The 27,218-nt window shown below is 34.8% G+C and overlaps 4 protein-coding genes across 5 annotated transcripts; 3 read left to right on the top strand and 1 right to left on the bottom strand.

Moving 5' to 3' along the window:
• Nucleotides 1–7,978: 7,978 nt before the first annotated feature.
• Nucleotides 7,979–10,677, top strand: LOC110927282 (adenine phosphoribosyltransferase 2). Its single transcript, XM_022170946.2, has 7 exons — nucleotides 7,979–8,170; nucleotides 8,251–8,361; nucleotides 9,607–9,699; nucleotides 9,864–10,013; nucleotides 10,115–10,173; nucleotides 10,257–10,319; nucleotides 10,423–10,677. The coding sequence occupies exons 1-7, from the start codon at nucleotides 8,080–8,082 to the stop codon at nucleotides 10,435–10,437; spliced, it is 582 nt and encodes a 193-aa protein (XP_022026638.1). The 5' UTR covers nucleotides 7,979–8,079; the 3' UTR covers nucleotides 10,438–10,677.
• Nucleotides 10,678–13,611: 2,934 nt separating this feature from the next.
• Nucleotides 13,612–18,253, top strand: LOC110927284. 2 transcript variants are annotated; one of them, XM_022170949.2, is made up of 5 exons: nucleotides 13,612–13,989; nucleotides 15,586–15,682; nucleotides 15,772–15,989; nucleotides 16,064–16,237; nucleotides 17,951–18,253. In XM_022170949.2, the coding sequence occupies exons 1-5, from the start codon at nucleotides 13,792–13,794 to the stop codon at nucleotides 18,035–18,037; spliced, it is 774 nt and encodes a 257-aa protein (XP_022026641.1). In that variant the 5' UTR covers nucleotides 13,612–13,791; the 3' UTR covers nucleotides 18,038–18,253. The 2 variants fall into 2 exon arrangements, with proteins under 2 accessions (XP_022026641.1, XP_022026640.1); XM_022170948.2 differs by having other exon boundaries at nucleotides 13,624–13,989; nucleotides 15,760–15,989.
• On the bottom strand, nucleotides 18,208–20,448 carry LOC110927283 (PX domain-containing protein EREX). Its single transcript, XM_022170947.2, has 8 exons — nucleotides 19,973–20,448; nucleotides 19,795–19,896; nucleotides 19,600–19,698; nucleotides 19,439–19,525; nucleotides 19,235–19,343; nucleotides 18,890–19,149; nucleotides 18,634–18,801; nucleotides 18,208–18,536 (listed from the first exon to the last, which is right to left on the bottom strand). Exons 1-8 carry the CDS (start codon nucleotides 20,204–20,206, stop codon nucleotides 18,447–18,449), a joined length of 1,149 nt encoding a protein of 382 aa, XP_022026639.1. The 5' UTR covers nucleotides 20,207–20,448; the 3' UTR covers nucleotides 18,208–18,446.
• A 2,458-nt stretch (nucleotides 20,449–22,906) lies between these two features.
• Nucleotides 22,907–25,548, top strand: LOC110927285 (zinc finger BED domain-containing protein DAYSLEEPER-like). The gene is made up of 2 exons (XM_022170950.2): nucleotides 22,907–22,995; nucleotides 23,376–25,548. The coding sequence occupies exon 2, from the start codon at nucleotides 23,393–23,395 to the stop codon at nucleotides 25,430–25,432; it is 2,040 nt and encodes a 679-aa protein (XP_022026642.1). The 5' UTR covers nucleotides 22,907–22,995; nucleotides 23,376–23,392; the 3' UTR covers nucleotides 25,433–25,548.
• The last annotated feature ends 1,670 nt before the right edge of the window (nucleotides 25,549–27,218 follow it).

The following is a 27,218-nucleotide window of genomic DNA, read 5'->3' as shown; positions in this document are numbered from 1 at the left end:
TATAGAAAATAATTATAGAATTATAACAAACATGAACCGTGTAAAAAATGTAATTTAGCATGAAGAAAGTCTTATATGAGACAATAGGATCGCACATGATACATATAACACAACTCGCATAGAAAATAAATATCCATTTAGTGAGATTCGAGTTTTACCCAGAAAAGTAGATAAGCGACTAAAGATTCGTATATTACATGACTAGACGTGTAAAACAGTTGTAACATTATTATAGATACAGTACCACCTACTGGAAAAAATTATCAAAAAGAAATTGATGACATATTTAAGTGGTATGACATGAATGTGATTAATATGGTATGCATAAAATAAGCACGTATCGGTAGCAACTAGCAACACGTCTGTTGTGGGGGGCCAATTCGTATAAATAGTAAAATAGAGGGGTGGGGTGGGTCGGATCATGTATGACAGTACTATCACGCATGCGCTTAAATAGTGACCTCTTTGTGGACCCTTTATTTCATAAATTTTCTACACCCTCATCTTTCCATTTATTTCAAATTAAAATCAACATTTCAATTTTGTGACTGTTTTTTAAACTGTATATATATTTAATTTAAAAGCCAAAGTAAATTACCTTTTTTTTTTCTCAAGATCGGTTTCTACTTTGATTAATATAACCAGAAAACTTGTTAAGTTACATCAAAACAAAAGGTAGACGAGCAACAAGCTGCGCCGCCAACCCTTTCTGAATTGCAAACCCCAACCTCCCGAACACAAACCCCTGCCCCCTTGGGGTCAAACAATTGTTGTGGATAACCTGTTGAACCCTCGTCAAGAAGTTGATGGCTTCTGGCGCTAGGGAGCCAAAAGTATCAATGGCAAAAGGGATAAAGACATGTTGGTTCTCTGCGCAAGCTTTAGCTTGCTTATCCACTTTCTTTGATTCTGCCTTTCTTGCCGCTAGTCCATCTACAAACCCGTTTTCCCTTAAACCAACCAAAGGTTTAATATATTGAGTTCTTAACCACTCATTTTATAACATAATGAGTCAAACCTTTTAACATTTGTACTTTTGATTTTAAACTTAAGTGGTTAAAACCACTAAAACATAGGGACTCAAAACGTTATAAAATGAACAGTTAGGGACTCAGAGCGTTAAACTTTTTGATTTTGAACTCAAGTGGTTAAAACCATTAAAACACAAGGACTCAAAAAGTAATTTACTCCAAAAGCCATGAGGGCTTGAGGGGGAATAGGATCAGGCAGTTGTCTGACACTTCTCTATTGGTCCGTACAAATTACGATTTTACCTCAATTCAGAATTACGTTTTTGCCCCCATTTCAAAATAACGATTTTGCCCTCAGCTCAAGATTACGGTCTTGTCATCGCTGTAGCTTTTGACAAATTACGATTTTACCCCTAGTCAAAATTACTATTTTGTCCCCAATTCAAAATTACAGTCTTGTCATCGTGCTAGCTTTTGACAAATTACGATTTCACCCCTAGTCAAAATTACGACCCCCCCCCCCAGTTCAAAATTATAGTCTTGTCATCGTTTTAGTTTTTTTAGCAAACCTATGACAGTGTTTTGTTTTAATTGATTGAGAAATATTTGATCTAGTGTCTCGCAATACGGAAGACGCATAAAACTAGTTCAGTATTATTTCTGACATCTCATCAAGACATCAACAATCAAATATTTTAATTAAATTATAATATCCAAAACTGAATCTTCAAACAATATCTATATTTTCTAGGCATCTTGTTGACATTGCATGGACATAACAATTGTCGTGTTAGAAAATAAATCATTCGTCAGATTTGATTACAATAATTTCGTCACAATACGTACTCCTCGTGGGTTGTCGGTATGTTGACACCCACTTTGTGCAAGTGTTCCCTCAAATAAAAACTTATTTATTGTTTTTGTTATTCAATAGCTTTATTAAGTTATTAAATCTAATTATTATTTGTAACTATTAGAAAATTTAATATAAAACAGAACTTCACAGCTTGCTTATTGTTGGCTACAGCATAAAATCCAAAACTACTTGTTGAGTTCTTTTCATATATTATTTTCTATATATCTCTAATGATTATGATTCCCAATATTTTCTCACATGGGGAAGAACCTTCATATCCTTGATGGCATTATGGATTTATGGCAAGGTCCTTGGGGCCACACGGGTCACCAAAAATTCATCATAACTTAATAAAACACGAAGTTTGTTCAAATAAATATGAGTTGGACGCCTCAATTACCTAACAAAAAAAGTAATGGTACTTCAGTCATAACTTGTTTCCCTTAATTAGTAGGTGGTTTTGACTACCAACCAACACCGATAAAAACACAACAAGTGAAGGTGTTGGTTTAACTGATGTTGTATGTGGCGTTGCTATTACAGTCACCTTGATAATTTGTTGCATACGCCTTTTGTTAGTTGTTACATGAATCTTCTTCACCTAGTGGCTTAATTGGGTAACAGTTTCAAATGGAGCTCAATGGCAGGGCCTGATCGAATGAACTCTCTTTTGATCAAACTCCAATGTAAAAGTAAGTGTATTGTTGAGAGAATGAATATGATTAAAAGACGAAGATAGAGTTGATAGAAAATGCGAACCCTTTTCTCGTATAAAATTGGTATTTATAATTTTATGCCGTTAGTACTTTGGACACGTTAATATATTGAGATGTGGCGAAGCTTTGGAGGCACATTGGATGGTAGTGAAATAGGGACTTATCTTGCCAATGAAAGAAATGTTAAGAGATGAGGAGAAACAATAATTTTGTTATTTTATGAAATAAACAATAATTTTGTTATTTTGTTATATCCATGGGATAAGTTTTACTTTCACCTTTAATAAAAATCTCAACATTAAGAACTAACAAGAAGCTAGAGATACAAGACATCTAAGCAGTGTTTTCAATTTCGTTATCGGGCTAGACTAGCAGACATGTCGTCGGTTGGGTAGGTTTGGGTCGGTAATAAGGAAAAACTTTTTACAAATATTTTTAAAATAATTTTTTTAGCTGCCATGAGATAGCATTTTCCATTGTTATAGGAAAATGTTAAATTTGCAATTCTAGCCATGTGAACTAAACACACTTAAATCATTTATTTATGTATTTATTTAAAAAAAAACATATTTCCTCCTACACTTCTTCATTAAAAATATTTTATATGTTAAGATTTATTTATATTTAATCTTTACGCTATTTATATTTGAAAATTTGAATATTCTTTTACAAAGAGGTGTGACAAATCTCCATATTTTGACGGTGATTAAATATGTTGAACCCACTATTGTCAAGCCTGCTCCCAACATCCAATTGTATAAGTAATTTATGTTATCTTTTATATTTTTTAAGCATCCAATATAAATTTATTCGAACACAACAAAATATATTGAGCATATAAATATATACATACCTATATGCATGTGGTGGAAAACAATTGTTTCCTTGAAATTCAATAATTGACACAAAAATAAAACAAAATTATTATTATCTTAACCTCTTGTTTTTACATATTTTTAAACTCAAATAAACCAAAAAAAATAAATAAACATATATTATATTTTCTTAATGTCCAACAAATCCCAGCCACCCATAGCCGCTATTGCAAATAACGCTGATGACTCGGTTTGTCACCAATTTCATAGGAAATTCATCACTCGAAGACCCACTGTAGTAAAATTCTGGCTCACGAATGACATTTTGTCACGAACGAAACTACAATCAAAGACCTCCCCTAAAAAGTCACCAGGGTACCGCTAGATAGAGCACTACCACTTTAGTAAATATATATTATACTAGTTATGAGGACAAACTTTGTCGTCATCATCATCATACTCAGTAAATCTCACCAATAGCTAAGGTAAGGTCTGAGAAGGGTAAGATGTAGACAGCTTTACCTCTACCCCGTAGGAATAGAGAGACTGCTTCCAATGAGACGCCCGACTCGATGGTAGTTTTGCATCAAACCTTGGACATAAGGCACATAACACTCAGCAATTAAGACAAAGGCCAATTAGTGCATGTACTCCCTTGTCTTTCGGCTATCAATGTCACCACATGATGCATTATTAACCATCCCCCTCTTTTAACATTATTTTCACAAAATTAGTAAAATAACATTAAAATTAGCGCACTTTCACTTTTGCCCCCCCGAGTGCCCACATATATACATTATATGTGCATACCGCAAGCGGGGCGTAGAGGATAAACTTTGTCTGTATGATAAATATGTATATATTTGGGGTAACTTTGTTGAATAGTAACCAAGTTTTAAAAGTGTTTCAATTAGGTCACTCAGGTTTCAAAAAAAAAGTGTTTCAATCAGGTTATTCAACATTTATTTTTCATTAAAATTAAGGGTTTTTTCATCTATTTCATAGGTAACCGTGGTGATGTAGATTTTCGTTTCTTTTGTTCCTTTTATTTGATGCTAACGTCGAGTGATGACGTGGATTGTAACTTTTTTTATGTAATTAAAGTGTTTTTATTTTTAATAAATATAATTTCATATATTAAAATAATCCGATTCCAACATCTTATGCTCTATTTTTTTCTTGACACACAGAAAAAAGGATATGGCTTGATTTGAATCTTAAGCTATCTAATTGGGACAAAAACGATAACACTTTTAAAACTTGGTTATTATTCTTTGACATTTTCTCTATTTTTTATTTAATTAATGATAAAATATATTATTTATATACTATTAATTTGAAACATTTGTGTGCATGTTTGGTTATAAGTTGTGCTTAAATACTCGTACCTTAATCAGATATAGGTTGTAAGTTGTGCTTAAGTGGTTGTACCTTAATCAAATAATAATGGTTTCATTACCTTACCAAATTCAATATGTTTTGTATGCATGTATGGTTGTAAATTGTGATTAAGTGGTTGTACCATAATCAAATAATGGTTTCATTATCTTACCATATTCAATCGGTTTGATCCATTCAAAGTTGTGTTGTTTTATTTGTAAATGATTATTATTTATAATAATCTAATTAATTTAGCCAAAATCTTGTATAAATATAATTTGCAACATATTGATGCAATGGTTGTTGTAATGTATGCATTATGGTTTGTATAGTGATAATGATATGTATTATATTTAGATTACGATGAACCTGTCAAATGGGAAAAAAATAGATGCGGGTTCATCGTAACGCGCGAGTTCTAGATCAACTTAGTTATTTTATTCTATGTTTTACGTTTCGGTTTAATTTCTTCGCATTAACACCGTAACTTCAGTGTCGGTGGTCGCTGACAGGAGTGTGGCATTAGTGTTCGCCCCCGCCGCAACGCGGGGGGTGTTTAATACTAGTTGTCATTATATAGAATAATTTTCATTCGTGGTAACTATAACACTTTTAAAACTTGGTTATTATTCTTTGACATTTTCTCTATTTTTTTATTTAATTAATGATAAAATATATTATCTATACTATATAATAAAAGAAACCTGTTTTGGGACACTTGTCATTCTCTCATTTAATTGAATAAAATTATTAACTTCAACAAATTTAAAATCAAAACTCAAGCAAAAATAAATAAATAAAACGGTACGTATTCAATACTATCAATATCCCCTCATTTGTTTTTTTAAAATTTGGAAAAGTGTACGTTCCAATGTTTTGTCCCCTTATCTATACTATATAATAATATTTAATCTAATCTAATACAAATAATAATAATATTTAATCTAATCTAATACAAAATCTTATTATTAATTCAATAACCTATTGTTAAACTAAAACTTCAATAGAATCTTAAATCCTAGCTAAACAAGTTTCGAAATTCATAATCTATACTATATGATAAAAGAAACCAATTTTGGGACATTTGTCATCATATTAGGGCATCTCTTATAGATAGTTATTATTTTAATTTAATCTTTTATAACAGAAAACATAATATTTATTTACTATAATTTGTAACCTAATATTTATTTCTATTAAATCTTTACGGCTCTAATACCATGATCTACACAAATTATATGCGGATATAAATAATAAATATTATGTCATGGTATTAGAAAACATAATATTTATTTAATTATTAGTAATCATTTAATATTTACTTATACAAATTATCTCTTATAGATAAGTAGATTAGTTCCCCGTGTGTTACACAGGTTAAATAATTTAAACTATATAATAAATATTTTCTCTAAATGTAAAACAAAGGTGAAGACATTTATATACCAAACATAAATGTAACCAAACATAAAACATAAATGTAATGTTATATGATTCATACTAAAAAAATAATGTTTTAAAAACTATATGCATTGAAGGGTTAAATAATAATTGAATAAAGTATAATGTAATTTGTTAACGTATAGATTTGTCAAGATATGTATTTAAGAAAATGAACATTCGCGTGATAATTTTAAATTTTGTTAAGTTTATTTTTTTAACATTTACGACCTGGTACATAAACTTCTGCACACAATCATGGTTATAATGATGAAACATTCAAATAAATTAAGAAACACATGTGTTTCAATAAAATTATGTACATATCCATTGAGAGACTTAGTATAACAATTCAACACCATACATAACCAACTTTATAAATAGTTTCATTAAAATATATAGGATTGACATTTTACCTATAAGTTGAGTGACTAAATTGGAAAGAAAAAACTTTAATTGGTTTAATTGAAAATATTATAAATTTTTGTTACAATACTATTTAATTTTCCAAAAAAAAAATAAATGAAAAAAATAAATAAGGCGTATTTTTATTTTCATGGCAGTTACATGCATGGAACCATACTCATTATTATCTTCGAAATTTAAATTTTATAATCTCCATTTTTCTCTTTATCTTTTTTTATCATTATCGCCACTAACAAACTCATCAAATTAGTAGATTAATTTAAGAGGGAAAATATAATTAGAGAGTGCCTGAGGAAGTGACATATGTCACTCAAGAGGTTTCTTTTATTATATAGATAGATAGATTATTATTTTAAAGTTATATATCACTTTTACCCTTTTAGCCCAAGAATTTTTAACATCTGAGCCTCCAACATCTTCTTTTCTAACCCTTTTGGCCCCTAACACTAACCTCATCCATTAAATGTTAGGGGCCAAAAGGGTTAAAAAAAAAGACGTTAGGGGCAAAAAAGGTTAGAAAAAAAAGACGTTGGGGGCTTAGATGATTTTGGCCCCTGTAGTTATATCACTTTTACCCTTTTAGCCCAAAAAACATTTTTTTAACATCTGAGCCCCCAACGTCTTCTTTTCTAACCCTTTTGGCCCCTAACACTAACCTCATCCATTAAATGTTAGGGGTCAAAAGGGTTAAAAAAGACGTTAGGGGCCAAAAATGTTAGAAAAAAAGACGTTGGAGTCTTAGATGTTAAAAAATTCTTTTTTGGGCTAAAAGGGTAAAAGTGATATAATCAAGGGGCCAAAATCGTAATTTTATTATTTGATGTATGAAATTAGATTTATTCAATTCGTACAATACACGAGATTTTTTAAGGATACATATTTTTTTTATTATTTAGTACAGAAAATTATATTTATTCAAACCGTGTAATACGCATATTTTTAAAGATGTATTATTTTTATTATTAGGTATATAAAATTACATTTATTCAACCCGTATAATAAATGGGTTTTTTTAAAGATGTATTATTTTATTATTTGGTAAACAATATTACATTTATTCAACTCGTGTAATACACGTAGTTTTAAAGATATAACTTTTTTATTTTGTATATAAAATTACATTTATTCAACCTGTACAATATTGTTCTTATAGATATAACTTTTTATTATTTAATATATAAATTATATTTATTCAACTTGTGCAATAAAGAAGGTTTTTAAAGATATATTGTTTTATTATTTAGTATATAAAATTTATTTATTCAACCCGTGTAATACACGGGGTTATATCCTAGTTGTTATTATATAGAATAATTTTCATTCGTGGGAAAGTACATGTTAATCCGGTTATAAATAGCACACAAGGCAACTCGAAAATTAGAAAACTAGAAAGTGTAGCACTGCAACTGAAACTGAATCACTTTCCATCGGACTCTCGCTGATTTCTGCCTGAAAAATCACCGATTTACGGAGATATGTTTGCAGAAGAGAACGGTTTGTTTGGAGACCCAAGGATAAAGGCCATATCAGATGCCATAAGAGTGGTTCCACACTTTCCTAAACCAGGTATTTTATCTTGTCTTTTCACTTGGGATTTTCGTCGAACACTTGGTGGCAAGACCCATAAACTCGAATTTCTGTTGCAGGGATAATGTTTCAAGATATCACAACGCTTCTGTTGGATCCAAAGGCGTTCAGATACACTATTGACATCTTTGTTGATCGTTATAGGGACAAAAACATTTCACTTGTTGCTGGTATTACTATTATTATTATTATTATTATTATTATTATTATTATTATTATTATTATTATTATTATTATTATTATTTTCTTTTTTTATTACACTTTCATGCAGTCATGCTCTGTTAATTTAAGATTTTTCTTTGAAATTTAGGGGAAGAAATAGAAAACCCCACAAATCCACCTTCTGTTTGTTTTTCTTCAAGAATTTTGAACTCAAAATATATATATATATTTTTTTTTATTTTATATACTGTTCTGAGATTTACAGAAATTAGGGTTTTTTAACATTCAGGTGTATTATTATTTATTAGGTTAATTTCTACATGTAAAAGTTTAAAACTTTTTTTATTTTTATTTTTCAATGACAAGTTTAAAACTTTATCTGACTAAGCATTTTTGTTTTGATATTGTAGAGACAGAATGTCATTAGCAGCTAGCAACCTTGCCATTTTTAAGAATAAACAATATAAAATGTGGACCCTTTTTTTTAAAAAAAAAAAAGTAGATTAATTAGCATAGATTGTTCTTCCTTGTCTAGTGTGACATTAACATTATAATAACTGTCAATTAGATATGGATTAATGACAAAGCGAATTCATAACGACAAAAATGTCATTAGCAGGTACAGTAACCTTACTAGTTGGTTCATAATCTATGGTTCAATACGTCCATGATTAGTTTGTCTAGATGTTTTATAATGTAGTATGTGGACCCTATTTCTAGCCCTCATTGTTTGTTAGGCATAGGTTATTAAGCTTATCAGTATGTAATTTCATATTCAAATATCTGTACTAAGAATAAAATAAAAGAAAAAAACAAAAAAAAGTGTGATTGGTTGATTGGGGGTGGACCCCACACCCTTACCCTCTAATGCCTGTTAAGGGGTGGTGCTGCACTTTGGCGCCCTCCTTTTGCGCTTCGTTTCGGCAGGGGCGGAGCCAGAGGGGGGTCAAGAGGGTCCGTTGACCCTCCGGTCACCGGAACTTTTTGAATTTTTATTTATAAATTTTGAGTTTTTGAAGAACAAACTTAGAGATGGACCCCCTAATTTGAACCAGTATAGAATATCATATAAGCTTATGATGACCCCCTAACTAAATCGTTCTGGTTCCGCCACTGCGTTTCGGTGTTTAACACCTAAAGTTGCTTAGGTGGCTTTGGCGACAGTGGGTTTAACGCTTATAACGTGGAGTCCTGAAACTTGTTTCTTGTTACTTATGATAGAGTTTTTCTCACTGTAAGATTCTAATGCGCAGGAGTTGAAGCTAGAGGGTTTATATTTGGTCCTCCAATTGCACTAGCTATTGGTGCCAAATTTGTTCCGCTTCGGAAACCGAGAAAATTGCCAGGTACCCATAATTATAAATCTTGTCGTTTGCCAAATTTGTTCCGCTTCGCATATTATTATTAGATCTATTCGCTAATAACTTTTCCCACCTATAATCAATAAAGTTAACGTGTTTCTTTTCGATAAGTTTAAACTCAGAATTATGAATGATATTTCATTGTGCAGGTGAAGTTATATCTGAAGCATATGTGCTGGAGTATGGTACAGATTGTCTAGAGATGCATGTCGGGGCTGTACAGCCCGGTGAGAGCGTTTTGATTGTAGATGATCTAGTGGCTACCGGTGGGACCCTCTCAGCAGCCATACGGCTTTTAGGTAAACACGAGAGGTTACATCTTTTTGCTCTTTAATTGCAATCATACTACTTGATGTTGATGAGACCGATAATATAATGTTTGAACGTGTTTTATTTCTAGAACGTGCTGGAGCTGAGGTTGTTGAATGTGCTTGTGTTATTGGGTTGCCACTCGTGAAGGTAGCCTTTTTTTACGGTAGTTTACTTGTTTGTGGTGGTAAAACGGATGATAAATGATTTGATAAACCTCTTGTTTCTAACAGGGTAATTGGAAGCTCAATGGGGTACCACTTTATGTTCTTGTGGAGCCTCGCCTAGATGATCTGGTACACTTTTGGCGAATAATTTCCAAATTTACCCTTCAGTTCCCGATATATCAATATTTGTCTACTCCACATTATCATAAATTATTTAAGTCGTGATCAACAGGAACGTACGTTATGAGATAATGCAGAACATGATGTTAGAGCAACACTTGGATGGCGAAGGGGAAATTCGTCTTTTTAAGCTCCTGCGAGATTGCACTAGCGCTTTGGGTTTAGGTTTTAGGTGTTTTTTCCGCCCATTTGAAGAATAGCTTTGATGGGTGCATTGTGGAGGTGAATACATTACCTTAATTGAACTCACATCTCAGCTTTATAAATATAAACCATTGGTAATGATGGGGTGGTTAAAACTTCATAATTCTGTGTTTGGGTATTCGGGTCTGGTAATTTGATCAATTCAACAGTTGGGCTGAACAATATGCCTTAAATTACTTACATACGAAGCAGATGGTTTGTTGGGCTTTTTGACAGTTCCTAGTTTAATTAAGATTTAGCCTAATAAGTCTTAAGGCTGCAAACAAACCAAACAAACGCGAACACAACCTTGTTCGTGTTCGTTTGTTAAGGAAATAATGTTTTCACGAATTGTTCATGAACACTCACTGAACAAGATTTTTTGTTCGTGTTCGTTTGTTAAAGATGTGTTTGTTTGTGTCTGTTCGTTTGTTTGTGTCTGTTCGTTAATTTTAGGTATCAGACGTAAGCAAACATAGACGAACACAAACGAACATTCATGAACACAGACGAACACAAATGAAGGTAAACAAACACAAACGAGTGTTCATGAATAAAAACAAACACAAACCACCCCTATGTTGTACTGAGAATGACGAAGAACACGAGCGCAAAAACCCTAAATTAGAGACTGGAATGAGAGAGGGGTCGAAGTTGCGTCACATCTGCTAGGAATGAGAGCAGGAACGACAATTTTTAACTAGGATTTTCAGGAAGTAAAGAGTAAGACTAACACGTAATACCCTATATCTAATAAATCATTAATTAGTGGGAATTTTAAAGTTGCTTAAATAAAAACTAAAAGTTAAAACCCTAATAACTATGGAACACAAACGAACACGATACTTAACGTTCACGAACATAAATGAACGAACACGGGTCTTGTTCATGTTCGTTTGTTTAACTAAACGAACGGAATTTCTTGTTCGTGATTGTTCATTTATTATACGAACGAACAAACGAACTTCCCGCCAAACGTCTCACAAACTGCTCACTGAACGTTTTGTTCGTTTGAAGCCGTACTAATAACAAATGAACCATTGTCTGAAATATATGTTGGATTTACCTACGAAAACTGAACAAACACCGGATACTCAAGCCCAAAGGCCCAACTGAGAAAATGGATTAGATGGGTAATGGGTTAATGGTTTAAAGTTTATCCAAATATAAAAAAGAAATCCCGTAAACGTGGTTAGGTTGTAGCCTATAGGGTGTGGTCATGACCACCACGGCCCTCCATATAGGCGTCGTGTCATCCACCTCTAATCCACCATTCAAAACTGTTATCCTAAGGGTGTGGTCATGACCCAAACCACTACCCCCTTTATTTTTTTAATTTGTTTTTGTCTTAAATTATCAAATTGGAGGGTTGTGGTTGTCACGGTTTAATCCACGTGAATCACCACGATTCAATGAGAGGGGTGGTGTAACTCATGAATAATGGTCTTATGTAGCAAATCATGACCCAACCATAGCCCCATACCCCTTAACTTATGACATATTCACGTACAATTTAGATATTAAAGGCTTGGGTTTAGAATAAAAGATTCTAAAAGTAATAATATTGCCGATTGACACTATAACTTGATACCTGTATGTATAAAAAGTAGGTAAGGACTGTATAAACTGTATTTAAATATCGCCGGTCGGACATTACAATTTCAAGGTAAGTAGGCTAGATGATTCCCGTAGGATACATCAAGCCTGTAGGACTACTGTTAATATGACAAAACTATCAAACCGAAAAAAATAGACGACATAAAAACGTTGAACCATACACATACGTCATGTTATGTTAACCCGCGAAATTTAGAACTAAGCGTAAAACTAAACGTAAAAACGTTGAACCACACACGAACGTTGTGTTGTGTTAACTTGCAAAATTTAGAACAAAACGTAAAAGGAAATTTTTGCGAAATATGAAAAGTATAGGGGACCAAAGTTGAAAGTAAAAAAGTTGTGAGGTTAAATTAGAAAAGATTAAAAACTTTTTGGTTAAAAGTAAAAAAACAAAGTAATTTAAGGTTAATTAGGTTAAAAGTATAATATTATTTTTTTTAAATCTCCCTAAGCATAGAGAGTACAACTTCTTTATGCACCGAAGAGTTGTTAATTTATAATAGGTAAATAGCTATTTAATTTTCATAATTTTAGTTTCTGACAATGTCAACCAATAACATGTCGTCACATGTTAACACCGTGCGTTGCGGCGCAACAAATGAAATCTTTTAAGCCAATTCTCTCGGCTGCCACGTTTTGGGAGACTAAAAACTTTCCTACACCAAGAAAGAAAAGATTTTTTTTTTTGCGCCAAAAGAAGGATGCACAACCCTGTGTTGATTTATTCGACGATCAGATCCAATATGTTACGCCAAAGTAATACAGTCATTGTGCTAGACTGAAATATATTGTACCAAATGACACATGTCGCATCTTGATTCATTGATAATTTTGAAAAACGCGGAGCCTATTATATATACTATAATATGTTATTTCGTCAAATCAATCAACTTTAGCATTAACCAACTTTAATCCCTCAACTTTGATAATGACAGGTTTAGCCCTCAACTTTGGTAATAACATGTTTAGCCCTTTAACTAAAACACTTTTAGCCCCTAAACTATGATAATAAACAACTTTATCCCCTAAACTTTAACAATGACATGTTTAGTCCCTGAACTACATCAAACAACTTTAGCCCTCAATTTTAATAATAAGCAACTTTAGCCCTTCAACTTTCATAATGACATCTTTATCCCCTTAACTAAAACAACTTTAGCTCCTCAACTTTAACAATAAACAACTTTAGCACCACTTTAATAATGACATGTTTAGCCCATTAACTAAAACATCAAACAACTTTAACTCTTGCGATTTTCTTATTTTTATCTACGTTTCCAATCCGCTAGTTTTGTTAATTATCTTAATCGTTATGTATAACTTGATGAATTTTTATTTATTTATTTATATATTTAGTTAGGTTTTAGGATAGGAAACAAGAAACCTTGTGACCCATTTGAAAGTCACCCCTAATTGAAGCAAACACGCGCCCTCCATATACACGCTTTCACCGCCTTCCTCCATTTCCCTTATAAATACCCCAAATCAAAACCAAATTCGTTTCTCTCCACCGATCGCAAAACCCTAACCCTAATTTAACTCCACATTCCATATCAATTTCATCATCATTATCGTTCTCAAAACAGTATTGGATCTGCATCTAATCTGTTGACACACAATGTCTGCGATTGTGTGTGGTAAAAGATCCTTCTTCGAAGAATTATCCACGTCACCGGCCTCTGCATCGCCTCCCGTTGCTAAGAAACTCCGTTGTTCTTCCACTTCTCCGGTTCGGCTTCCGGTTTTTCATAATTCATCGCATGTATCCGCTCTTACTGACCAGCTTCAGGCTCTGTTTCCTAACATGGATAAGCAGGTTTGTTCTGAGTTCATGTTCAAAGTTTGAAGTGTTGAATTAGTGATGAATGTTTGATTGTCAATTGGAAGACGTATTCAAATTGTACTCATTTTGTAGATGTGTTTGTATTTTTGGATATTTTCGGGCTGGTTGCTTGTAGATTTGGTTTACCTTTCTAATGCATACAAACTGTTTGTTTCATCCGTGTTGTTGATAGTTTGCGTGAATTTGTTGGTGTTGCGTGTGCTTGACTACTTGTTTGATAAGAGACCGGTTGTTGACTTTTTTTGTAGTCTTTAGGATGGATAAGCTGATGGTTATGCTTAATTGCTTACACGTTTGTATTTAGGAACTAAGATGGCTAATGTTGTTTGATTAATGGAGTTTGTTTTTATTAATTTAGAAACCGAGATGAGAAGTTATGATATGTGTGGAAGTGCAATGGGCGGTTTTTGTGATTTAGAATGCTTGAAATGATCGAACAAGTTAAGTGTTTGCTGCTTGGTGGCTGCAAGTAGGGCTGTAAACGAGCCGAGTCGAGCCGAGCTAGACCCAGCTCGAGTTCGGCTCGAACTCGGTTTGAGCTGGCTCGGCTCAAGCTCGAATTTAAAATCGAGCTGAGATTTGAGGCTCGAACTCGACTCGATTAGAATTCGAGCTAGCTCGGCTCGGCTCGATCTAGCTCGAACTAACAAAAAACCGCAAATTTTACTACTTAAAAAGCCCTTAAAAATGAATTTCTTCATAGACTAAGGGTCATAATTATCATTTAATTTAACCATATGGCTAAATATGCAAGTATAAATAGTTAATTCACTTTGTACATTATCTTTACTTTCTTTTATAGGGGAAATACTCCCTTAGTTTTTGTTTTCTAAGTGATGTGGGACAAAAAAATGAAGGGTGTAAGCCTTATCGAGCCAGCTCACGAGCCGAGCCAGACCAAGCTCGAGCTCGGCTCGTTTACAAACCGAGCCGAGCCGAGCTGGCTCGTTAACAACCGAGCCAATTTCGAGCCGAGCTTTCTTCGAGCTTTTTTCGAGCGAGTTTCGAGCGAGCTGTGAACCACGAGTTTTTTGAACACCCCTAGCTGCAAGTTTCTAGTGCTATTATGATGTTCACATTCCCAAATGAATATTATTTGGCTGCAAATTTCTAATTGTAACAATCAAATCCCACACCGTTTTTAAAAAACGCTTTGAGATTGCACTGAACAGCCATATGAAGGTTAGGGCTTGCGTCATACCCTTACCCCACCCAGTCATATGAAGGTTAGGGCTTGCATTGAACGACCGTTTGAAGGTTAGGGTTTGCTCCATAACACCCCCCCCCCCCTACACACACGTTTAATCAACTGTTGAGTTTTTCCTCAAACAGCCATTTGAGGTTGGTGTCTGGTTTTAGATCATTACTTTATTTTTTGTTGAGACTTAGTTGCTAGAATTTAATCTGTATGGAAGTCCAATCATTACCGTTGTTATTCTGTGATTGAAAGCACTGCTTGTGAACCCCCTGTGTTCTTGAAACTTTGCATCAGATGTTGATTAAGACATGGTATCTTTTTTTTACATTGAAGTGCTTATGAATTGAAGAAAACTTTCTTTTTGCTTTCAGCTTTTGGAGAAAGCTCTAGAAGAGAGTGGAAATGATTTAGACTCTGCCATCAAGAGTCTTAATGAACTTTGTATTGGATACGTGGATGGGAATGCAGGTATGAACACGATGACATTCTCTTATGATTCTTGGACTTACTATAAACATATCTAACGGGCATAATTCTTCTCTCAGTTCAAAATCCAGTTGCAGGCACTAGTGATGAGTACGTTAATGCAGAAAACGCATCAGTTCATACCAACACTCCCAAAAGTGGTTTAGAATGGGTTGAACTATTTGTCACAGAAATGATGAATGCTACAAGTGTTGATGATGCTAGATCACGTGCCATGAGCATGCTGGAGAGCTTGGAGAAATCTATAAACCAACATTCTGTTGGTTCTGCTGCAGAAAGCCTTCAAAAGGTTGGTACTGCTACGTGTGTGTTTTGCACACAGTTGACTTTTTTTTAGTGTGTTTGACCAACTATATGTTTTAGGAAAACATGGTTCTGAAGGAACAAATTGAAGGTCTTCTACGGGAAAATACAATACTGAAACGGGCTGTAGCTATTCAGCATGAACGCCAGAAAGATTACGATGAGAGCGCACAAGAGGTGCAACATTTAAAGCAGTTGGCGATGGTGCATCAGGAGCAGATCAGGACGCTTCAGGTCAAGCTTCTAACTTTGACTCTCTTTTTGTTATTTTGTTTAGTATTATCCAAAGCTAAGGTGATCCACATATCAGGAAAAAGTAGACCTGGCAAACGGGTTGGGTCGGGTCGGGTTGGGTCATGGGTCAAAACGGGTTCGGGTCAGGACGGGTTCGGGTCAAAACGGGTCAACTAAAAAAGGGGTTGTTTTGGTTCGGGTCGGAACGGGTTTGGGTCGGAACGGGTTCGGGTCAGAACGGGTTCGGGTTGAAACGGGTCCGGGTCAGAACGGGTTTCGGGTCGGGTCGGGTCAGTTTTGTTAAAAAAATGTTTTTCTTTTTTAAAAAAAAGAGAGATTGTACATCAAGGGGCAATTTTGTCGGGTTGAAACGGGTCCGGGTCGGTTCGGGTTGATTAAAGAGCTTAGTTAGTGTAAGTGTTGGTGATTTAAATTGAACTGTGGGGGATTGTAACAATATACACACATACACATAGATCTAACATTATACTAACAATTGGAGAAACTATGTATCTAGAAATGGGCTGCTAATCCGATTGTTACTAAAATTGAGATGGAAATGTTTGGAGTTTGATGGTAGTTATCATCATGATGTCAACAACAGGATATCAGCCACAAACTTTATTTATAAAAACAATCTGTACATCTACTTCGAACAAATTCAAACGCTGCAACTGCTATTCAAGCTGTAACACACTAACATCACAAGAACAATCTGTTCAGTGCTGTAAAAAGAACCAAACACAGCAGTAATCTTGTCCGCAACTTGCCGCAAATCTGGAACAAAACGCAGCAGATTATCAACTGATAATCTGCTTATTGTGACGATTAAAACACGGCTGCCAAGACAGAGAAACGACAGAAACGGCTGGAACTTTGAGCTGCGAGCGATGTTGTGAAGACAGAGAGATGGGCGTTGAATATACCGAGAGATGTATGTTGTGCTTGTACTGGTCGAAACGGTTCGCGTCGAAACGGTACGCGTCGAAATGGTTCGCATCGAAACGGTTCGCTCGAAACGGTTCGCGTCGAAACGGTTCGCGTCGAAACGGTTCGCGTCGAAACGGTTCGCGTCGAAACGGTTCCGACGTCGAAATGCTACGGGTCGAAACGGTTCCGACGTCGAAACGGTTCGGACGTCGAAACGGTTCGCGTCGAAACGGTTCGCGTCGAAACGATTCCGACGTCGAAATGCTACGGGTCGAAACGGTTCGCGTCGAAATGGTTCGCGTCGAAACGGTTCGCGTTTTTGGTTGGAAAATGTATAGAAACTCGTCCCGACCCTAAACTCGTTTCGTGTCGTAACCCGTCTCGTGCGGATACTTGTGCCGGCTCGAAACCCATTCCGATCCGAAACATGCCCCGTTTCTTTAAGACACTAACCCACATCGACCCATTTCTGTAATGTTGTCGACCCGCTTTGACCCGAAAATAACAAGATGGAATTTCAAGTGACCCATTGTGACCCATTTGGTTAAAATGTTTTACCCAAACCAACCCATATAATTTTAAAAGCAACCCAAATTAACCCATTTGGAAGGCTTTGGGTCAAGATTGCCCCCTCTAGGAAAAAGTATGAATGTGTGTGTGTGCATATATATATCTGTTTATACCAATTCTGATTACATGTAATATGCATCATTGATGTTTTGACATATTTTACATTAAGTATAATTTATATAGTTTTAATTTTATAATGGTGTTTATATGCAGGTGAATAACTATGCATTAACAATGCACCTAAAGCAAGCTCAAGAAAGCAACTCGATCCCTGGACGTTTTCATCCGGACATCTTCTGATAAAACAAAAACTGATACATAGATAGAGGGATGAAGAATGAAGCAACATGTTGTTAGATATTGTTACAGTTGTCATGTAAACATAGATGAATGAAGAATGAAGCAACAAGTATGTTATTGTTAGATATTGTTACATTTGCCATATAAACATTAATCTAGAGGACAAGACCTCCGTTAAATGTGTAATATGATTTATCTTGTTGCTGTTGGTACAAATGCAATTGTTGATTTTCACAGTTCATATTCCGAAAAGCAAAGCCAAACTTGTGATATGGTCATAAAGATGTTACACATTATTATTGCTTGGTATTCAACAAGTTATGCATTTGTTTACATATGATACATTAAGGGTAGTACATTTCAGCAGTCTCCTTAACGAGCGCCTCCAGCCACCTTTCTTGCTTCTTGTTTATGATATCGTTGTTTCATCGGTCATTGTGGTACACGCTTCAACAGTTTCCTTGATGAGCGTTTCCAGCCGCCCTTCTTGCTTCTCGTTCTGGTGCGCACTCACACAATTAGGTCAATTAGACAGTAATTTAGAAATCATATTAATGTCGTAACTAAAGGATCCCCAAATGCCAAATACAACCTACCTCTAGTTCGACTTTATCTTTCAATCGTTTGTTAAGCTCCTGCTCTAATTCTGAATGACTTGTTTCAAGCGATTTAACTTGTTTTTTGACATCATCCAACTCTTTTCTTAACATTTCATTCTGCTGGATTATTGTTGCTGCAAATGATTCTGCATATGCTCTAGCATCCTGACACGTGTCAACAATGCTTATTCACAATTCTAATCAATGTAAAACAGTGTTTAAACATGAAACATGACAAAACTAAAACTAAAACCTGTTCAATTGTTAATCTCAGCTCCAATTCCATACACTTTCTCGTAAGTTCTTCCCAATCCCATTGCATATCACTAGATCTTTCTCGTACCATGTTCGGTTCACCATGATTCTGATCTTCAGATGTTTCATCAGCACATCTATTTTCCAGATCAGACGTAACGGATGAACTGCTCCCAATTAAAGAAGTTGCATTGGAAAGAAACTGATCTGACGGTACAGAGGTTGCAGCTGAACCATCCAGATTCAACTCGGAACACGCTGAAATACCAACAAAATAGTTAGTACAATTACTACAATATAGTGTATACATAATAGCTAATAATCAAGAGAAATAAAAACACACATTGCCTTGCAGCTGCTTCTAGCTCCAAAAAGATTGCGACAAAAACAGTTCTAGATACATTAACATCCGACAATAGCTTCTCCATCCACACCTCCAAAGCACACCGTCGCTGTAACCAAACAGACCCTTTTAACGACACTATAGCAAAGTTCATAGAATTATCAAGTAAACATAGAAAACGGTGACATAAAAAGCGGTTTACACCTCTTCCAAAAGTGTCTTGCTTCTCATTTTCGTAAGCCTCTTTGGAGGAGCTGGCGGTAAATTTTTCTTAGGGAATTCCTTCTTAAGCTGAAAGAAGACATTAAATATCAAATAATTATATTCTTTAAATGAATAGAGAGAACAGAAAAGCCTAAATGAACCTCAGAATAGAGCTTCAAGAACTCATTGAATCTTCTTGGTACTTGTCGAGTTGAGGTGATTCCTTCTGGTGATTGTATACCAACCTGAACTTTGAAAAACTGCATGGAGAACATTGAAATAATCACACGGATACAAAGAGAAACTAGTTTTTTTAACACATTATTATATTAAATTGAAAAATCCCCAAATTATACCACAGTGTCTGAACCGTCTGCTTCAATAGTCCATGAAGGAACTGTGACACAGTAACTCCATTTCTTGTGTGAATCATGGGGCCAGACAGTATTTCTTCCTTCCTGCATATATTATGTTAAATTAACAGTTATAACTACAAAGAACAAAGTCTATAAACAAATAGATGGAAATTGGTACCCAGAGACGTGGGGGGAGGCTCCAATCCATGCCTAGAGGAAGCGGAGAAGTGCCGTCGTGACGTTTTTGCTCCGGCAGGGTTTCGGTTGGAGGCGTCTGCCTAATAACAGGCGGCCGTCGTCTAAAATAAAGGTCGTCGTCAAAGTCAATCGGGTTTCCATAGAAGGACCTGGTGATTGCCGGATCGGAAAACCCGTAATCGTAGAAAGACGCGTCGAATCCGTACATGCTCATCTTTTGCTTCAATTTCTGATTTCTGATATGCTGCTGCTCAACAAATCGGTGTGAATGACGAAGTGGGTTTGGGTACTCTGAAGCGATTATCGATTTTGACTCGTCATGAATAATGAAAATAAAGTTGTAAAACTAATATCAATCCAGCCCGAATCAGATGGGCAAACCAAAGATACTAGAGACGGGTATTCGGGTATGTGATTGCATATAATTTTTGGTCTCGCTTAAAATTTAATTAGAAAGCATCAGTTAATTTAACAATGTCTAGAGACATCTTAAACCATTCGACATCACCTGGGAGCACACTGTGATTTTGTAAAAACATTAGATTACAGTTTATCGGTTTTAAGGTATCGATTTCATAATTAGATCAAGTAGTGTTTAAATTTGGTTTTAGGTTTATAATTTGATGTTGAAGTTTAGTGGTTGCAAACACGTAAACATAATCTTCGCGTAATTCTTAAGTTGATTCTTATTTGTCATAGGTGGCAATTGGTCATTGAATAAACGTTGTCCTGTGGTGTTCAATAGCTAGGAAAATCATCTGATTCCGATATTGGTGTTGGTCATATTGAAAGCTTTCAAACGGTGATTTGATATTAATTAATTTAAAAACAATATACAATATCATTTTAATTTTTTTATTTTTTTTCCACACAAATCTTAACATTTCTCCCTTTTGTTTAAATCCACATTTTTTTACAGTGGGTCCATTTAATATCTCATCAAGTTCTGACAATGAAGTTTATATATGGAATGCTCATAACTCTCTAACTCTCGCTACCATTGTTCGTGCATTGTTTCAAGACATAGCAGACACTCGAAACAAAAGCTCCCAAAAGTTATGGTTTGACATGACTTCTTTGGTGTTGTCGGTTCCAACAACGACCTCAATGCCCTCAATCAGTCACCATTAGTCAAGTAGATTGTATCAAAGCGTCCATTTGAGGTCAATGGAGTAAGTAAATCATGGGTTTTATCTTGCTCATGGTCTTGCTGATGGGATATACCCAGTTGGCCAACTTTTGTGAAATCATTGGTGTATCCGTAAGACAATAAACATATAATTTTTAAAGCGACAAGAAAGGACATGGAACAAGCTTTTGGAGTCCTAATAGCTTGGTGGGTTATAGTTTGACTCTCTGCACGAGCACTACATCCGTCCAGAATTATAAATTTAATGCACGCATGCATTATATTACATATATAGTCTTGAAGAATGAAGGTTCGACGACATACCATGAAGATGAAATTGATCCCTCAAGAAACTAGTAAGTAAATGATAACATTCTTAATGAATTATGCTGTAAAAAAAACTCATCACACCCTTCATGCGGATCTTGTGGAGCATATTCCAAACACCCACAAACCTAACCTTGATGAGTAGTATTTTATTTTTTCTAGAGTAAAATGCCATTTTGGTCCCTGAGGTTTGGTCACTTGTGCCATTTTAGTCCAAAACTCAAACCTTTTGCATCTGGGTCCCTGTGGTTTCAGTTTTATTGCCATTTTGGTCCAAAAATGAAATCAGGTCATATTTGTCTTATAAAATCCTGCAATTTTGTCATTTTCCTCTGGGGCGAATCAGGTCATATTTGTCTTATAAAATCTGGTATTTATTTATAAAAAAGAAATGACCATTTTGCCCATGATGAAAAGGACAAAATAGCAGGATTTTATAAGAAAAATATAACCTGATTTCATTTTTGGACTAAAATGACAATAAAACTGAAACCACAGGGACCCAAATGCAAAAGGTTTGAGTTTTGGACTAAAGTAAAAAAGTGACCCAACCACATAGACCAAAATGGCAGTTTACTCTTTTTTCTATGTTTATTTCAATATTTTTAGATTTGTATTAATAAAATGTTTATGTTTAATGTAACAATATTTAACATTATCATCTTAAGGGCTAGCATGGATGGGATGATAAGAAAAAAAGGAAGGTTTCGCATTTGGGATGTTATGATTCATATTTTGTGCACTTAAGCAAAAAGGAAAAAAAAAAGGTCGGCCTAAAACCAAACTAAAAGTTTTTTCTTAATAATGTTAGACATTGGCGGATTTTGAACAAAAAAACCAGGAGAGGGGGACGGACTCTCAATATCCAGTATTTTACACTACAAAAAGATTTCTGGTAAAATTAACACTTCAAGAGAAAAAAACAGAGGGGGCGAGGACCCCTTGGCCCTAAGGAAGCTCCGCTAGTGTTGTTAGTAAAATATGACTAAAAACGTAACGATTGACCGAAAGACATATATGATTGGTTTAGTTAAAAGGTAAACAAGACTAAAAACGCCGAAAGACATATATGATTGGTGTAATTAAAAGGTAAACAAGACTACAAATGCAATGGTTGAGCGAAGGACATAAATGATAGGTGTAGTTTTTAAAAGTTAAGAAACAAATGTGAAACTTTGACATATTTCGTTGTAATTGATTTTATGATAGATTGTAGTATCTAATAAAATGCGTAAACATAAAATTGCCGTATTCTAAATGTGTATATTGATATTAATCTTTTTTAACAAGTAAATATATGATATTAGTTAGGAGTTATATATACGAAATCGCATCCAAATAAAACTTTGTGATTTTTTTAACCCTAAATTTACAAATACCCATCCATATTTATTAATCGATAAAAGTTGATAATTGTTTGAACGGCCGTGATTAAAGATTAGAATAAAACAGCGGTGGGCTAGAGTAATATAAATGGATCCATAAACCACAAAGCCTTTTCCCCATCTGGACTTCTTGCTAGGGTTGAAGCGCAGCCCCCCAAAACCGTAAGCCCAATTTCTCTTTTTTTCCTTACTTCTGTTCATGTTTCTTCACTTCTTATGTCGACGAACATGCTACACTTTCTGTTCTTCATTGCTTTTAATCTTTAATTCTTTATTATGTTGATCAGTGATTCTTTCTTGAATGAAAAATACGTGCTTTTTACGTTTTAAGGGTTTTTAATATGTTGCTGTAATGATTTATGGATCATATTACATCTAAATCCTTAAAGAAACAGAAATTTACAAACCCTTTTAAAGATCATCACAGAAGACACTATTTAATTGTTTGATTCTTTCTTATTAAACACTTCATTAGTTATTTTTCTTTTCAAGTTATTATCTTATGATCATGATTGGGCAATGATAGAATTTGTGTGTTGCAGACATTATTCATATATCGATGGATAACCCGAGAAACAGCAATGAGCCGCCCAATGTGGGTTCGCAGCAGATGATTATTAAGAGTAGACCGAAGAAATCCATGGTTTGGGAACATTTTACAACCGAAACTAGTGATACTGAATCTGAATGTACCCGGGCCCGTTGTATGCTATGCAAGAAACTGTTTGCGTATATTTCGGGCAAAAAGGTAGCCGGGACTAGTCACCTTAAACGGCATATTACAAAGGGTATCTGCCCCATGATTAGAAATAATATGAGAAGCGATCAAACTACGCCAATCGTCTCTCTTCCCGCCATTACAGGCCCTCAAGATGACAATAGCCCGTCAAGAAAACGCCGTAAAAGCACTCCAGGATCGACATCGGTTTCCATTTATCAAGATGAGTTCAGACAGCTTATTGCAAAGATGGTTATTATGCATGGATATCCACTTAACATAGTCGAATGTCCCGCCTTTTTGAATTGTGTAAAATCGCTTCAACCGAAATTTCCCATTTTGCCCCTTCATGTCGTTGAAAGCGACTGTTTGGCGTTATACCAACGGGAAAGACAAACTGTTTTGAATCTCGTTAGCAGCAGCGCTGGTCGGATTAACCTCTGTCTTGAATCGTGGGCCACAGATCAAAGCGTCGCGTATGTCCTCATAACGGGCCAGTTTATAGACGATGATTGGAAACTTCATCGAAGGATTCTTTCGGTTGTTTTATTACCGTTTCCTGACTCAGAATCTGCTCTTAATCAAGCTGTTTGTTCTTGTATTACCAATTGGAACTTGGAGAACAAGTTACTTGCGGTTACTCTCGATGAATCTTTTGCAAACGAAGCCGCAAGAAAAAGTTTAAGAAATCTATTGTCTGTCAAGAATCCGTTGGTTCTTAACGATAACTTCCTGATCGGGAGTTGTTATGCGCGAGTTTTATGTCATCTCGCACAAGATGCTTTAGGGGTGTTATCGGAAACCGTTAAAAAAGTTCGTGATAGTGTTAAGTATGTGGTGACGGTAAATTCTTCGCAAGAACGATTTAACGATCTCAAGCTTCGACTTCAGGTACCGAGTACGAAAAGTCTCGTACTCGATGACCAAAGTCAATGGAACACAACTTATCATATGTTGGTAGCTGCAAGTGAGTTAAAAGAGGTGTTTTCTTGTTTCGATACGTTCGACTCAAATTACCAAATTACCCTCACGATGGATGAATGGAAACAAGTTGACATTCTTTGTACATTCTTGAAACTGTTACTTGATGCAGCTAATCTTTTAACGGGCCCGTTGTATCCAACGACAGATGCGTTTTTCCATGAGGCGTGGAAAATACAACTCGAGCTTAAACACGCATCGACGAGTGATGACGCGTTTATTAGAAAGTTGACCAGGTCAATGCACGAAAGATTCGACGAATACTGGAACAACTGCTATTTAGTATTTTCGATCGCTGTTGTTATGGACCCGCGTTTTAAAATGAAGCGTGTGGAATTCAGTTTTGCTAGAATTTACCATGAAGATGCGGACCGCTGGATTAAAGCTGTGAGCGACGGTGTTCATGAACTGTTTCTCGATTATCTTGTGCAAATGCTTCCTCCGCCTACTTTCGTCGTTGACGAAAACTGTTCTCTTACGACCGACACGCTTCAAGAAGAACAAACAAGTCTTCATTGTGAAACAGTGAAAACCGAGGCTCCTGAAAATGAAATACTTCTTTCGACAAGTGACGGCCTTTCTGATTTCGATGTTTATATATCAGGAATCGCAAACCATCAGTACATGAAGCCGGAACTTGATGAGTACTTAGAAGAATCGGTATTACCTCGGATGCAAGAGTTTGATGTTTTGGGCTGGTGGAAACTAAACAGAAGAAAGTATCCAACTTTATCGAAAATGGCTTGTGATATATTGTCGATTCCGATTTCTACAAGTTTTCAAGACTCGGTTTTCGCTACGACCCGTAACAAGATGGATAAATATCGATGTTCGTTAAAACCGTCGTTCCTCGAAGCACTTGTTTGTGCAAAAGATTGGCTGCAACATGGAAATTCTTGAGTAGTATATGCAGTAATCTTTTTGGTATACTTTGATTTTTGGTATAATGTAAATCATTTTCTTGGATATCTTTTATAGTTCTACTATTCATGCTGAATTTGTTTCTACCATTTTTATTTTTGTCTTGTGTATTTGATTATATATGATTATATATTGTGTTATATACAGGTTTAATAAGACTAATTAGAATGTGTGTTTGGTTTCTTATAGTGGTTAAACAGTGCACACCACAGCAAATTGACTTGTTCAACTGGTTTATGATTTGTACTAGGGCTGTTCATGAGCTGAGCTAGGGCAAGCTCGGGCTCGCCTCCATTATAAACCGAGCTGGCTCGGCTCGGATTTGAGACCGAGTTGAAAATCTAAGCTCGGGCTCGGCTTGGTTTTAAACCGAGATGCCTTGACTCGGCTTGGTTTGATTTGATTTTAAAAAGAAGAATTAATACATAGCTTTCAAAATTCAGTAGTTTAAAATATAAGTCAATAGTTTAAAAATACATATTCAAAATCAGTTCAACGTTCAACCTAATACATTATAACTTATAAGCCAAAATCAAGTTTAACAACACAAATAAGTTTCAACTTTCAACGAAATACAACAATGTTAGTTTATTAGCATGGTAATCAACCTTCAAATATACCATAAATATCAAATTACACTCCTAACTACATGTAAATAATAATCAATTATTTGTAATATATTATAATGTACATAAAAATAAAATATATTAACTGGTTGATGCACCTAGGTTTTACCCATAGTACCCGAGTTCGATCCCCACTTGAGGCAGTTTATAAAAAAAAGTAAAATAATTCGAGCTACCAAGCGAGTCAAACTGAGCCGAGCCGGCTCGACTCAGTTTCAAATCGACCCATATTAATCGAACTTTTTTTAAGCTAAATTTGAGCGAGCTTTTTGAACAGCCTAATTTATACGGAACTGGATTGGATATCGGGACTATTTGCATAAACCAAACCGGTCGTTTAAGCATATTATTGTTTTTGGAAAATGTAGCTATGTACACCTATAGTATTAGTTTTTTTATTATATTATAAATTAACTAAATAAATAATATGAACTAGTGGTGATTAAAAAAGTTGTTCTAGACCGAATTTATATGGACTGGCATTAAACAAGTGTCAGCCTAAATAACAATAATTGAAAGGGTATGTAGCAAATCTAGTCTGGCCCAGCCCATCATCAAAGGGTAACAGTGTATCAATAAAATATGCGCTCAATTTGATCCAAACTGAGTGCTTGGTATAATTATTGGCCTATGATATAATTATTAGATGTCAACTTTTATTGAGTCCAGAAATAGTTTCTTTAGTCTCTTATATAAAATGGTTTTCCATATTTAAATTTTCTGTTAAGGATGGTTTAGTTTTTCGGTTTTTTTTTTCTTTTTCTGAAAAGACATTACAAGTTCAATTATCTCTTGACACGATATGTTGGCTAAATAGGCCGTCATAGTTGTGTGGCAAAATGTAATATGGGTTACTACATATGTCTTTAGTAATTTTTTAATCAGCTAAACAATTGTTTTGTTTGTTTTTTAAATGTATTTTTTTAATCAACTAAACAATTATTTTGTTTTCTAAAAGAAAACTACAAATAACGTCTTCTCAAAAGTTCCTTTACAGTATTTTAAAAACTAGATTGGTTATTAAACCAGTCATTTTGGCGTTCTTTAGTTTAAGCTAACGTCACTCTCCTTAATCAATGGGAAATCTTGATCTCCTTTAGATTCTATGGAATAATTAAATAAAAACCAACGGTGTGTTT

Source organism: Helianthus annuus, chromosome 9 (genome assembly GCF_002127325.2).
Source record: "Helianthus annuus cultivar XRQ/B chromosome 9, HanXRQr2.0-SUNRISE, whole genome shotgun sequence".
NCBI lineage: Eukaryota > Viridiplantae > Streptophyta > Magnoliopsida > Asterales > Asteraceae > Helianthus > Helianthus annuus.
The sequence above is the reverse complement of the archived record's forward strand: the minus strand, read 5'-3'. Positions and strand labels throughout refer to the sequence as shown.

Coding starts and splice junctions, on each gene's coding strand:
- LOC110927282 (XM_022170946.2), top strand. CDS start 8,080: ATGTTTGCAGAAGAGAACGGTTTGTTTGGAGACCCAAGGATAAAGGCC. Junction 8,362..9,606: donor AAACATTTCACTTGTTGCTG/GTATTACTATTA, acceptor TCTAATGCGCAG/GAGTTGAAGCTAGAGGGTTT. Junction 9,700..9,863: donor GAAACCGAGAAAATTGCCAG/GTACCCATAATT, acceptor TTCATTGTGCAG/GTGAAGTTATATCTGAAGCA.
- LOC110927284 (XM_022170948.2), top strand. CDS start 13,792: ATGTCTGCGATTGTGTGTGGTAAAAGATCCTTCTTCGAAGAATTATCC. Junction 15,683..15,759: donor ATACGTGGATGGGAATGCAG/GTATGAACACGA, acceptor TTCTTCTCTCAG/TTCAAAATCCAGTTGCAGGC. Junction 16,238..17,950: donor AGCAGATCAGGACGCTTCAG/GTCAAGCTTCTA, acceptor GTTTATATGCAG/GTGAATAACTATGCATTAAC.
- LOC110927283 (XM_022170947.2), bottom strand. CDS start 20,206: ATGAGCATGTACGGATTCGACGCGTCTTTCTACGATTACGGGTTTTCC. Junction 19,699..19,794: donor CAGACGGTTCAGACACTGTG/GTATAATTTGGG, acceptor TTCTCCATGCAG/TTTTTCAAAGTTCAGGTTGG. Junction 19,150..19,234: donor AGAAGCAGCTGCAAGGCAAT/GTGTGTTTTTAT, acceptor TTGGTATTTCAG/CGTGTTCCGAGTTGAATCTG.
- LOC110927285 (XM_022170950.2), top strand. CDS start 23,393: ATGGATAACCCGAGAAACAGCAATGAGCCGCCCAATGTGGGTTCGCAG.